Source organism: Panthera uncia, chromosome F1 (assembly GCF_023721935.1).
Source record: "Panthera uncia isolate 11264 chromosome F1, Puncia_PCG_1.0, whole genome shotgun sequence".
NCBI classification, from domain to species: domain Eukaryota; kingdom Metazoa; phylum Chordata; class Mammalia; order Carnivora; family Felidae; genus Panthera; species Panthera uncia.
In genome coordinates this window covers 43,367,966-43,380,134 of record NC_064813.1, presented here as the reverse complement: position 1 = coordinate 43,380,134, position 12,169 = coordinate 43,367,966, and the positions used below count along the sequence as shown (strand labels likewise).

The following is a 12,169-nucleotide window of genomic DNA, read 5'->3' as shown; positions in this document are numbered from 1 at the left end:
TCATCATTTTTGCAACTCTATAGGCTTCCTGTATCTATATGTCTATTTTCTTTCCCATGATAGGGAAATTTTCAGTCACTATTTTTTCAAAGAAGTTTCCTGCCCCTTTCTTCTTCTGGAACTCCTATAGTGTAAATGTTGGTCTGCTGAGGTTGTCCCATCAGTGTCCATCAGTGTAAAGTCTTTATACATTTTTATTCTTCTTTCTTTGTGCTGGTTTGATTGAGTTCTCCCAGCCTGTCTTTAAGTTACTGATCCTTTTTTCTACTTCCTCTAGGCTGCTGTTGAAACACTTTATTGTATTTTTCAGTATGATTATTGTATTCTTCAGCTCTGTGACTTCTACTTGGTACTTTCTTATATTTTCTCTTTGTTGAAATACTCCCTATGCTTACCCATTCTTCTCCTAAGCTTAGTGAGGATCTTTATAACCATTATTTTTAACTCTTTATCACTTATTTTAAGGTAAATCACTTATTTTCATGCAGTTAAAGGCTTTTTTTCTGTGGTTTTATCTTGTTCTTTCAGTTTTAACGTATTCCTCTTTTTCTTAATTTTCCTTGATTCTCTGTGGTTGGCTTCTGTGCATTAGAAAAAATAGCCACCTCTGCTAGTCTTGAAGGAATGGGGTCACTTAGGAGATAATCATTATTGTTCAACCCTAGCCTAGTTCATGGATGTCTCTCAAGTCTTGTGATTGTATAATTAGCCAGTATTATTTTTAGTGTCTCCCAGTAGTTGAGAGTTTGTCAAGACCTGACAGTGTCCCAGAAGGAAGGGTCTCAGTCAGCACCTAGATTCAGGCTGATTGGAAGCCAGGCCCTCAGGCAGCAAAGGTTAAAGTATGCACATATACCCCTTTCAAGGGAAGACTGGGAGATGTCCGCTCCTTCTGAACTGAGCAATGGAGTGATAGCCAGTTCAGAACTGTTTCTTTTATCTGCCATCATCTCTTTGAATTCATGAACACAAGCCCTGGAGGCCACCGAGGCAGGAGATCAAGGGGCAACACCTGGACATCTATCACAAAGCCCAGGGCACCAGATGCAAAAACTGGGCACCAGATATGTGTATAAGCACCCTTCTAGGAGATACCAACACTCTGGAATGCAGCAAAAACATAACTGTGGTCTCTGGAAGTCTCTGGAGAGGATTACAGTTGGCCCTTAGTTGTCTGTTGAGTGAAAAGCCTGTTTCTCAGGCCTCACCTATGAAGATAGGCTAATAGGCCTCTTTCACATAAAACATATATTCTTTAGTCTCCTACCTCTCTTCTGTGCACTGGGTGGTATCTGGTTGAGAACTTTCTCCATTTGTGACAGTCCTGTGGGACCCACAATCATAAGCATAGCTGGTCACCAGAGCCAGGCAGTCTAGAGGTAAACCCTGGCTGGCTGACACAGAAGCCAGGGTGCCATAGAAAAGTATAAGCTCCATTCCTAGAGATACCTTTGACCTAGAGGGAAGCAGAGGAATATCACAAAGATGGCCTCCAGTGGCTTCTGTCCCCAGAGAACACCTAAGTAGGACCCTAGATGTGTGCCAAACCAGAAGTCTGCTCCTCAAGCCAAAACTACAGGAAAGGCCAACAGGCATTTCGTAGAAATATTGAGATTATAGTTCAGTCTGTAGCTATAGTGTGCCTTTGGTGTGGTTGCTAGCCCTGAACTGTCTCTGCATTTCTTACAATCGCATGGGGCCCGTGAATACAAACCCCCCCCTGGCCATCAGATCAAGGAATGACCCCTGGGTGGCTGCCACATAATCCAATGCAACAGAGGTAGAAACTGGGGCACCAGATCTTTGTCCAGATTTCCCTCTAAGAGTTATCAGTGCCCTGCAGTACAGCAGAAGGAGGACCTGAAGATAGTGCCTATCCTCCAAGTTCCCTATAGAGGATTATGGTTGGCCCTCAGTTGTCTGTTTAATTAGAAGTCTGCCCCTTAGGCCTCAGCAAAAAAGATTAATCTCATAGGACTTTAACAGAAAAAGATAGGTGCTTCAGTCTGTGGTGCTCTCCTGTGCCCTGAGAGTGGTGGCCTGTTAATCAGTCTTTCTTTATTTGTTACAGTCCTGTAGGACCCACTAGCCACCATAGCCGTATGATTTAGCGGTATCTCCTGGGTGGCAGCTGTAAAACTCAGAGGGTGTCTGAGGAGAACATAAGCTCGTTTCCTAGAGATACCAGTGAGCTGAAAAGAGGCAAGGGAGAGTATAAAGATGGTGCCTGCTGGAGTCTATCTTTGAGGAGAGTTTTAGTAAGCCCCTAGATGTGTTTTAAATTAAATGCTTACCCCTCAGAGCGGAGCCTTAAGGTAGGCAAATAAGTCTCTTTCACAGAAAGTCTGGGCACTTTTCAGGTGGCTTCCTCTATCCTGGACCCTGGGGTGGGTGAGTCCATGACTGTGGACCCTTTAAGAGCTGTTTCTCACTTAGCTGTAGCTTGTGGGTCCTTGTGGACACAAGCCCTGTTGGCTTTCAAAGCTAGATGCTTTGGGGGCTTGTCTGTCAGGTGTAGATATTAAAATCGGGGTGCCAGATGTAAGGCTCAGACACTTCACTCCTCAGGGAGAAGCTTGGGGTTTTGAATTCCCTCCCAATTGTGGGTCATCATGCTGGGGATGAGGTTTAGGGTCAGATTGTATCTGTTTCTTCTATCCACTTTGATGTGAGCTTTTTCTCATTTGCCCAGTGTGTAGGAATCACTCAGCTAGTTTTTAGAGGGTTTCTTTTTTTTTTCAGACAAAATTATTCTGTATATAACTGTAGATTCAGTGTGTCCAAGGGAAGAGGTGTGTTCAGGATCTCTTACATCTCCATCTTGAACCACTTCCATAAGGAAAATATTTAATCGTGTTTATGGTGGGTTATGGAAATGGTAGATCAGCCCACCTGGATCTGGATCTCACCGTTTATTCCAGAAGGGGCCTTATGAAGTTCTTGTGGACAAGATGGGGAAATTGACCAGTTAGATGGTTTATGAGATAGTTTGAAATTTCGTTAAGTAAACTTACCCGAGTATCAGATTCAGGACTTTGTTCTCAAGCCTGTTTCATTACTCCTTTGTGTTATCAGATAGTTTAATGATTTAGGGGAAACACAGTACAAATTCACAAGTGGGATTATTCAGGGGGTCATGACAGTGAATCTGCATTAGCACAGATTCATCATTCAAAAAGGATTCTCTGTGCTAGGCTGAATCTAATAACGTGACATTTAGTAGTGATCCTGGGTTTAGGTCAAAGGAATCAGATGTACAAGTACAGACAGATTAGAAAGAGTTTTAAAAATTGGTGAATATTTTAATCAATTTTGAGATCAGTGTGAGTCAAAACTATGACAGAACCACCACTACTGTTAATGAGACCACACCCTGTATTGATAGAAATCCAAGGTAGAATGAGGCTGTTCTAAATTTTGCCCATCCCAGTGCTGCTCAGACCATATATGAAATACTATATTTGCTTCGGAGATGACCTTCTAAAAGCATAAAACATATTTAAGTGTACCCAGATGAAAGAAAACAGCAAAGAGATTCAAGCCTGTCATAATAATAATACCTACTTTAATTTTACCCCCTTTGTATAACTTTTGAAAAAAAATCTCAGTGGAGTGTTTGCTTTAATTAATATCCTTTTTTTTTTCAAAAGTTATAATTATTGGCAAGTCAGCTAACATACAGAGTAGTCTTGGCTTCAGGAGTAGATTCCCTTGATTTATCACTTACATTTTCATCCTGACAAGTGCCCTCCTCAATGCCCATCACCCATTTTCCCCATCTTCCCAACCCCCCACCGCCATCAACGCTCAGTTTGTTCTATTTAAGAGCCTCTTAGAATTTGCCTCCCTTTCTGTTTGTATTTTTTTTCCTTCCGTTCCCCTATGGTCACCTGAAAAGTTTCTCAAATTCCACATATGAGTGAAATCATATAATATTTGTCTTTCTCTGACTGAGTTATTGCACTTAGCCTAATACCTTCCACTTCCATCCACATTGTTGGAAGTGGCAAGATTTCATTCTTTTTCATCCCCAAATAGTATTTCAATATATGTAAATATACCACATCTTCTTTGGCTAAAGAAGCAGTTGATGGACATTTGGCCTCTTGCCATAATTTGGCTATTGTTGATAGTGCTGCTATAAACGTTGGGGTGCTTGTGCCCCTTCAAAACAGCCCTCCTGTTTCCTTTGGATAAATTCCTAGTAGTGCTATTGCTGGGTCGTAAGGTAATTCTATTTTTAATTTTTTGAGGAACCTCCACACTGTTTCCAGAGCAGCTTCACCAGTTTGCATTCCCACCAATAGTGCAAGAGGGTTACCTTTTCTCCACATCCTTGCCAACATCTGTTGTTTCCTGAGTTGTTAATTTTAGACACTCTGGTGGGAGGTGGTATCTCAATGTGGTTTTGACTTGTATTCCCCGGATGATGAGCAATGTTGGACATCTTTTCATGTGTTTATTTGCCATTTGGATATCTTCTTTGGAAAAGTATTCATTTTTTCTGCCCTTTTTTTGTGTTTCAGATGTTCAGTTTGGTAAGTTCTTTATAGGTTTTTGATACTAACACTTTATCTGGTATGCCATTTGGAAATACCTTCCCCCTTTCCATTGGTTGCCTTTTAGTTTTATTGATTGTTTCCCTTGCTGTGCAGAAGCTTTTTATCTTGATGAGGTCCCAATAGTTCATTTTTGCTTTTATTTCCTTGCCTTTTGAGACATGTCAAGTAAGAAGTTGCTGCGGCCAAAGTAAAAAAGGCTCCTGCTTGTTTTCTCTTGCAGGATTTTGATGGTTTCCTATCTCACATTTAGGATTTTCATCCATTTTTAGTTTATTTTTGTGTATGGTTTAAGAAAGTGGTCCAGTTTCATACCTCTGCCTGTTGCTGTCCACTTTTCCCAATTCGTTTTCCTAAAGAGACTGTCTTCTTTCCATTGGATACTCTTCCCTGCTTTTTTGAAGATTAATTAGCCATATATGTGTGGGTCCATTTCTCGGTTCTCTATTCTATGCCATTAGTCTATGTGTCTGTTTTTGTGCCAACATCATATTGTCTTGATGATGACAGCGTTGTAATACAAGCTAAAGTCCGGGATTGTGATGCCTCCAGCTTTAGTTTTCTTTTTCAACATTTCTTTGGCTATTCAGGATCTTTTGTGGTTCCATACAAATTTTAGGACTGTTTGTTCTAGCTCTCTGGAGATTGCTGGTGCTGTTTTGATTGAAATTGCTAGAATGTGTAGATTGCTTTGGGTAGTATCAAATTTTAACAATATTTGTTCTTCTGATTCCTGAGCATGGAATGTTTTTCCATTTCAATGTGTCTTCTTCAATTTCTTTCATAAGCTTTCTGGTTTGGTTTTTTTTTTTTTTTCAGTGTACAGATCTTTTACCTCTTTGGTTAGGTTTATTCCTAGGTATTTTATCATTCTTGTTGCGTTTGTGAATGGGTTCAATTCCTTGATATCTCTTTCTCTTGCTTCATTATTGGTATATAGAATGCAACCAATTTCTGTACATTAATTTTGTATCCTGTGATTGTGCTGAATTCATGTATCAGCTCTAGCATTTTTTTTGGTGGGGTCTTGTGGGTTTTGCTTGTAGACTATCATGTCATCCACGAAGAGTGAACGTTTCACTTCTCTGCCAATTTGAATCCCTTTTATTTCATTTTGTTGTCTGATTGCTGAGGCTAGCGATTCCAACACTATGTTAAACAACAGTGGTGAGAGTGGACATCCCTGGCGTATTCTTGATCTCCGGGGGAAAGCTCTCTGTTTTTCCCCATGGAGGATGATATTTACTGTGGGCATTTCCTGTATGGCTTTTATGACGTTAGGGTATGTTCCTTCTATCCCAGCTTCCTTGAAGGTTTTTATTAAGAAAATGCTTTTTCTGCATCTATTGATGGGATCATATGGTTCTTATCCTTCTTCTTTTAAGGTAATATATCAAGTTGATTGAATTGCAAAAATTGAACCAGCCCTGCAGCCTAGGATGAATCCCACTTGATCATGTTGAATGATTCTTTTAATATACTGTTAAATTTGGTTTGCTAGTGTCTTGTTGAGAATTTTTGTACCTGTGTTCATCAGTACCATGTTCAGTACCATGATCAGGACCATGTTCATCAGATATTGGCCTGTAATTCTCCTTTTTAGTGGGGTCTTGTCAGTTTGGGAAATCAAAGTAATGCCGGCTTCGTATAATGATCCTGAAAACTTTTCTTTCATTTTATTTTTTGGAACAGCTTGAGAAGAATAGGTATTTAAGTGTCTGGTAGACTTCTCCTGGGAAGCCATCTGCCCTAGGACGCTTATTTGTTGGGCGATTTTTGATTACTGAGTCAATATCTTCTCTGCTTATGGTTTGTTCAAAGTTTCTATTTCTTCCCTTTTGAGTTTTGGTAGTGTGTGTGTGTGTCTATTACTCTTATGTGTCTACCCTTTTAGGTTAAGGCCCATTTGTCCCTAGAGGTGTTCAGAATTCTCTTTTCGTCTTTGTATTTTGCCAGTTTCACTATGATATGTCTTGGTGTTGACCTGTTTTTGTTGATTTTGAAGGGAGTTCTCTGTGCCTCTTGGACCTGGATGCCTGTTTCCTTGTCCAGATTAGGGAAGTTCTCAGCTGTGATTTGTTCAAATAAAATTTCTGCCCTTTTTCTCTCATTTCTTCTTCTAGAACTCCTATGATATAGGTATTATTTCGTTTCATTGAATCACTTAGGTCTCTTATTGCCCTTTGTGGTCTAGTAATTTCCTTTCCATATCTCATTTGTAGCATTTCTTAAATCATTGTGTCTATTTCTTAGGTCTTTAATCCCTGCAGCAATAGATTCTCTGCTGTTGTCTATGCTTTTTTCAAGCCCAGCTATTAGTTGTATGACTGGTATTCTAAATTCTTGTTCAGATGTATTGTTTATATCTGGTTTGAGCAATTCTCTGGCTGTCTTCCTGGAATTTCTTTTCAGGAGAATTCTGTTTCATCACTTTTGCCAGGTTTGTGTCTCTTATGTGTTTTAATGGTTTGTTATCTGTCCTGCACCAACAAGAATTACTATATTAAAAAGGGGTCATACACTGGCCCAGGGCCTGGCGTTTCGGGAAGTGTTTTAAGAGTGTGTTGCGTGCACTCAATTGTTGCGTCTTTGGCCGCTCTACCCCACTCGTCTGTCTTCTACAAAGCTTCTCCTTAGTCATACTGGTAGAATGTTTATACCATTGTTAGACAAATCAGAGAAACTATAAGGGTTAATCCAGTGAAAGCAAAAGGAAAATAAAGATGGAGATATAGAAAAGGTGTAAAAAAAATAGAATAAAAATGCCTGATTAAACAGACACAGAAACAGAGAAAGCAAAAAAAGAAAAAAATACATATATATAATATATATATTTTATAATATATATAATTTGTATTTATTAATTTATTATTTATTATTATATTGTTAATTTATTATTATTTATTATTAATTTATTAATATGTAACATAAATATATTTTTATATGTATAAAACATGTGTTATATATGTATATATATTGACCAAAAATCAAATCAGAAAGTTTAAGCCTGATTCCAGAGTAAAAAATGAAGAGGTAGAAAGAAAAATATAGAAAAGAGTAGAGAAGGAAAAAAAAAAGAAAAGAAAATGGCAACACAGTAATATATAATACCACAGGATAGTTGTCTACGCCATTAGATAAGTAGTTGCCATCCACTGAGGGGTGAGATTTTGTGTAAGCGGGTCGGCCTCCACAGGGGCCACTATTCTGTTCCCTGAAGCCGCACCATGCTGGTGATGGGGAGAAAAATGGCAACACCCAAATCTCTCCTCCCCAGACTGGGTGTCTTAAACCATGCTGTTTAGGCAGCCCTCACAACGTAGCTCAGGCAGGTGGCTTGCCCTGTCCCACAGTTCCCCCATGCCTCTTAGGTGCTAGGCTGGGATTCAAAACCTGGTGTCTTAAAGGACCCAGCACCAGTTCTAGGATAGTGCTGCCCCACCCTGCCCATATGGCAGGCACATGCAGGGTCTTTTAACCTTGGGGAGGCGATATACACTCTTCCACAGTACTCAAGGGAGGGGACTATTCTCCCCACTGTGCCCCTGAGATGGGATACTACACTGGGGCTGGCTCCCCTCCCCACAAGTGCATGCACGTGGAAGCAGATTTCTTCCACAGGATGGCACACACTTTTGAAAACTGCAGTCTTCAGCTCCTAAGGCTGTTTGCAAAGTACGCTAGCAATCTCCCTAGATTTCTCATTTCTAGTCCGTGGTCTGGAGAGGTTTTCCTCTTGTCCTAACATACCACAATCCACAGTTTCTCTCTCTCCTTTTTGTCTCTCCACAGAGGGGGAACCCTTCCCTCCGGGCCCATAATGTTTTATCTCCCCCAATTCGCATAGACACACCTCTGTCCCGTCAAGCTGTCTCCCTCCACCTGTGCAGATTTTTCTGTCACTCTGCAGATAGATTTCCTGGGTGTTCCAGGTGTTCTGACCTCAATACAGCTGTTTGAGGGACGAGGGAAATCTTTGTCCCTCTACTTCTCCACCATCTTAACCCCTAATTGATACACTTTGAAACACCTAATAGGTGGATAACCAAAGTTGTTCTGAAATCAGACCACCAGGGTTCAAATCTGTCCTTTACAATTTTACAGCAATGTATTTAAGTTCTTTAAAACTTAATTCCTGCAAATCCAAACACTGAAGTTTGCCCAAGGTAGAATGATTGTTAAATGACACTCATATTTATGTATCATGATGAAATTCATCCAAGGATAAAGGGAAAAGAATCTAACTCGTCAAAAAGCAGTGGAGAAAAATACTAGAAGATAACTTAAAAGGAATAAGACTAAATGAACACTTGATCTCAATATTGAAAGCTTCAAAAATGTGGAAAAAATCTGAAATTTATAACTTTTCTTGTCCTAGAAAACCTGATGCGATTAATGAAATAATGCTAATAAGAGGATAGAATTCACCCATGAAACAATTCATTTTCGGTTTGATTTTTTATTAAGGCAAAACATTATTTATAATGGTTTTGTTTGTTTTGTTTTTCTTCCAAGGGAATCGTTGTGATTTTCCACAAATAAAACATGGTAGTCTATACTATGAAATTATCTATAGACGAGACTTTCCAGTACGTGTAGGAAAAAAATACTGGTATTCCTGTAAGACCAATTTTGTGACTGCTTCACAAGAGCCCTGGGAATATATTCATTGCACAAAAGAAGGATGGTCACCAGCAGTACCATGCCGCAGTAAGTCAACCGTTATAATTGTATATGTATAAATAGTTCACATCCTGGAGGGAGCAGACATGTAAGTGAGTACAATTAAGACTACTATGACAAAAAGAAGGCCAAGGGATGAATTTTATGAGCAAAAATACCAAAATGAGGTTTTCCTTTTATAAGGAGCTCTTCCTAAAATCTTATTAGAGATAAAGTTAGAGGTTTTTTGAAAATACCTATATCATTTACCCATACCTTAATTATAAATACTGAAAGTAAATAGTATTGACTATTGATTTTTTTGTTTTTCAACATTTGGTATTAGCTTTATTTTTGGATACTTATGCATTATAGTTTAAATGTTGTACAAATAATTTTTTTTTTAATTTTTTTTTTTTAACGTTTATTTATTTTTGAGACAGAGAGAGACAGAGCATGAACGGGGGAGGGGCAGAGAGAGAGGGAGACACAGAATCAGAAGCAGGCTCCAGGCTCTGAGCCATCAGCCCAGAGCCCGACGCGGGGCTGGAACTCACGGACCGCGGGATCGTGACCTGAACTGAAGTCGGCTGCCCAACTGACTGAGCCACCCAGGCACCCCTACAAATAATTTTTAATTTGCTATTTTAACTGAATTTATGGGTTTAAAAATTTTTTGTTTATTATTTTTATGATTTTTAGGACAATGTATTTTCAATCATTTGAAAAATGGAGATAACCCGAAACAAGAAGTAAAATACGTACAAGGTGAATCTGTAAGAGTTAACTGCCATGCTGGCTACAGTCTTCAAAATGAGCAGACTGTGATGACCTGTACAGAGGGTGGCTGGTTCCCTCCTCCCGAGTGCATTCTTCTCAGTAAGTAAATGGTCTCAGATCTCAGTATATTTATGGTTTTCTAACCCTCATCTATATTAACTGTGACAAAATATTTATATCAACTTTCTTATTTCCACCAATGAATCTACTTAGTTTTATTTTTTCCAAGAATGTGTGAGTGGATATACACATTTTTGGTACATATATATAGCAAAATAAATGTCTAATGATAGGCATTAGTCAAGAAAACAGTAATGGAACTACAAAGAAGTAACCTGTATTAATAGGGTGACACCAGCAATGGAAGGAGGAAGATGTGACAGAGTAGGGGGATCCTAGGCTTGCCTCATGCCATAAGGATAACTATCAAATCATCCTAAATACCCCCGAGATTGACCTGAAGACTGGCAGAACAGATTCCACAATTAAAGATACAGAATAGGCCACATTGAAGAAGTAAGATGTACAGAGATGCAGGTTTCTCTCCCAAACTGAGAAGAAATGGACTGTGGCCACTGAGGTGGTAAGGGAGTAGTGGTCACAGAGAGGGTGAAAGACAGACTGACACACAGAGGAACACACAGGAAAAACAAATCCCCATAGAAATTAGCTTGGAAAGGGAGAGGGGACAAATTTTGTGAGTTCCTGCAACCAGTGAGGCTTAAAGCCTGGGGTTTGAAAGGTCAGTGTGCTTGGGTCTGGAAGAGATCAAAGGGCATTGGGACTGCTCTTGGAGATAAGGCAAGCAAAGAGCCTGTGGACATACAGCATGGAAACAGCAATCTGATGAGCACTTGGAGCACACAGTGGGGAGGTTATTTGCTCATCCTGGAGCATGTTGCAGAAAGGGAGCATCCACAGAGACCCCTCTGGAAACAAAGGAACTGGCAGGTGCCATTTCCCTCTCCCACCCTTCGACATTAACACAGGGTCAACTATGGGAACCAGCTCAGAGCTCACACTTGCTATCTTACTTGCTTACACCAGGCCCTATGTCCCTATGCTCTGGTGGAACCACCCTTCCTGGTCACACTTGCCTCAGTCCCAGAGCAGGCAGCCCCCAACCACAAAAGACCAGATCAAATCCCAGCCCAAACTACATCTCCCAACTTGGGAGGTTTTTTGTTTGTTTGTTTGTTTGTTTGTTTTGTTTATTTGTTTCTGGCAGGGGGCAGGGAGGTGGGGCTGGATTCCAGCAGCAATGTTGAGAAGTCTCATTTCACAAGCAGACCAGAATACACCAAGTTAAAACTTACCACATTCAGGCAAGGAACCAAACACTGCCCACAACAGGCAAAGAGAGCCTCTGCAGATGAGTGACCGGAAAGATAAAGCAGTCAGGACACAACAACAGTGTGCACATAACATATATTGGAGACACTCCCTGAAGTGCCAGGCCCTGGGGAAACGGGGTCACAACACCTCAGGGCATGAGAGAACCTCTTTTTCATAAGGCCATTACCCTCAGGAACAGGAGAAGTAGCTGACTTTTTTAACACAGAAAAGTAAGCCAAGAAACTTAGACAAAATGAGAAAACAGAAGAAATTGTCCCAAATGCAAGAACAGTGCAATGCCACAGCCATGGATCTAAGTGAAACAGATATTAGTAAAATACCTAATAGAGAATTTAATGTAACAAATCTAAAGATACTGGACTTAAGAAAAAAAATCCAAGACATGGGTGAAACCCTTAATACAGAGATAAGGAATAACACAGCAGAGATAAAGGGCTCAATAAACAAAATCAGAAACACACTTGGTGGCATGAACAGCAGGCTGGAAGAAGGAGAGGAACAACATAATGGCCTAGAAGACAAAGCAACGGAAAGTTATCAAGCTGAACAAAAGAGAGAAAAGAATTATGCAAAAAGAGAATAGATTTATGGAACTCCATGACTCCATCAAACATAACAACATTCATTGTAGAGGAGTCCCAGAAGAAAAAGAAAGAAAAAAAAGGGACAGAAAATTTATTTGAAGAATTAATAGCAGAAAACTTCCCTAATCTGGGGGGGAGGAAACAGATATCCATATCCAGGAGGCACAGGGAACCCCCAAGAAAATAAACAAAAGCTAACCCACAGAAACATATATATTGTAATTAGAT

At 39.9% G+C, this 12,169-nt stretch overlaps 1 protein-coding gene across 1 annotated transcript in view; it reads left to right on the top strand.

The window, feature by feature from the left end:
• CFH (complement factor H) overlaps window positions 1-12,169 on the top strand; it is a 227,870-nt gene that overhangs the window by 166,651 nt on the left and 49,050 nt on the right. Inside the window, exons 22-23 of the mRNA XM_049635060.1 lie at window positions 9,075-9,269; window positions 9,924-10,100. Coding sequence (XP_049491017.1) covers window positions 9,075-9,269; window positions 9,924-10,100 — 372 coding nt within the window. The remainder of the gene's footprint in view (window positions 1-9,074; window positions 9,270-9,923; window positions 10,101-12,169) is intronic.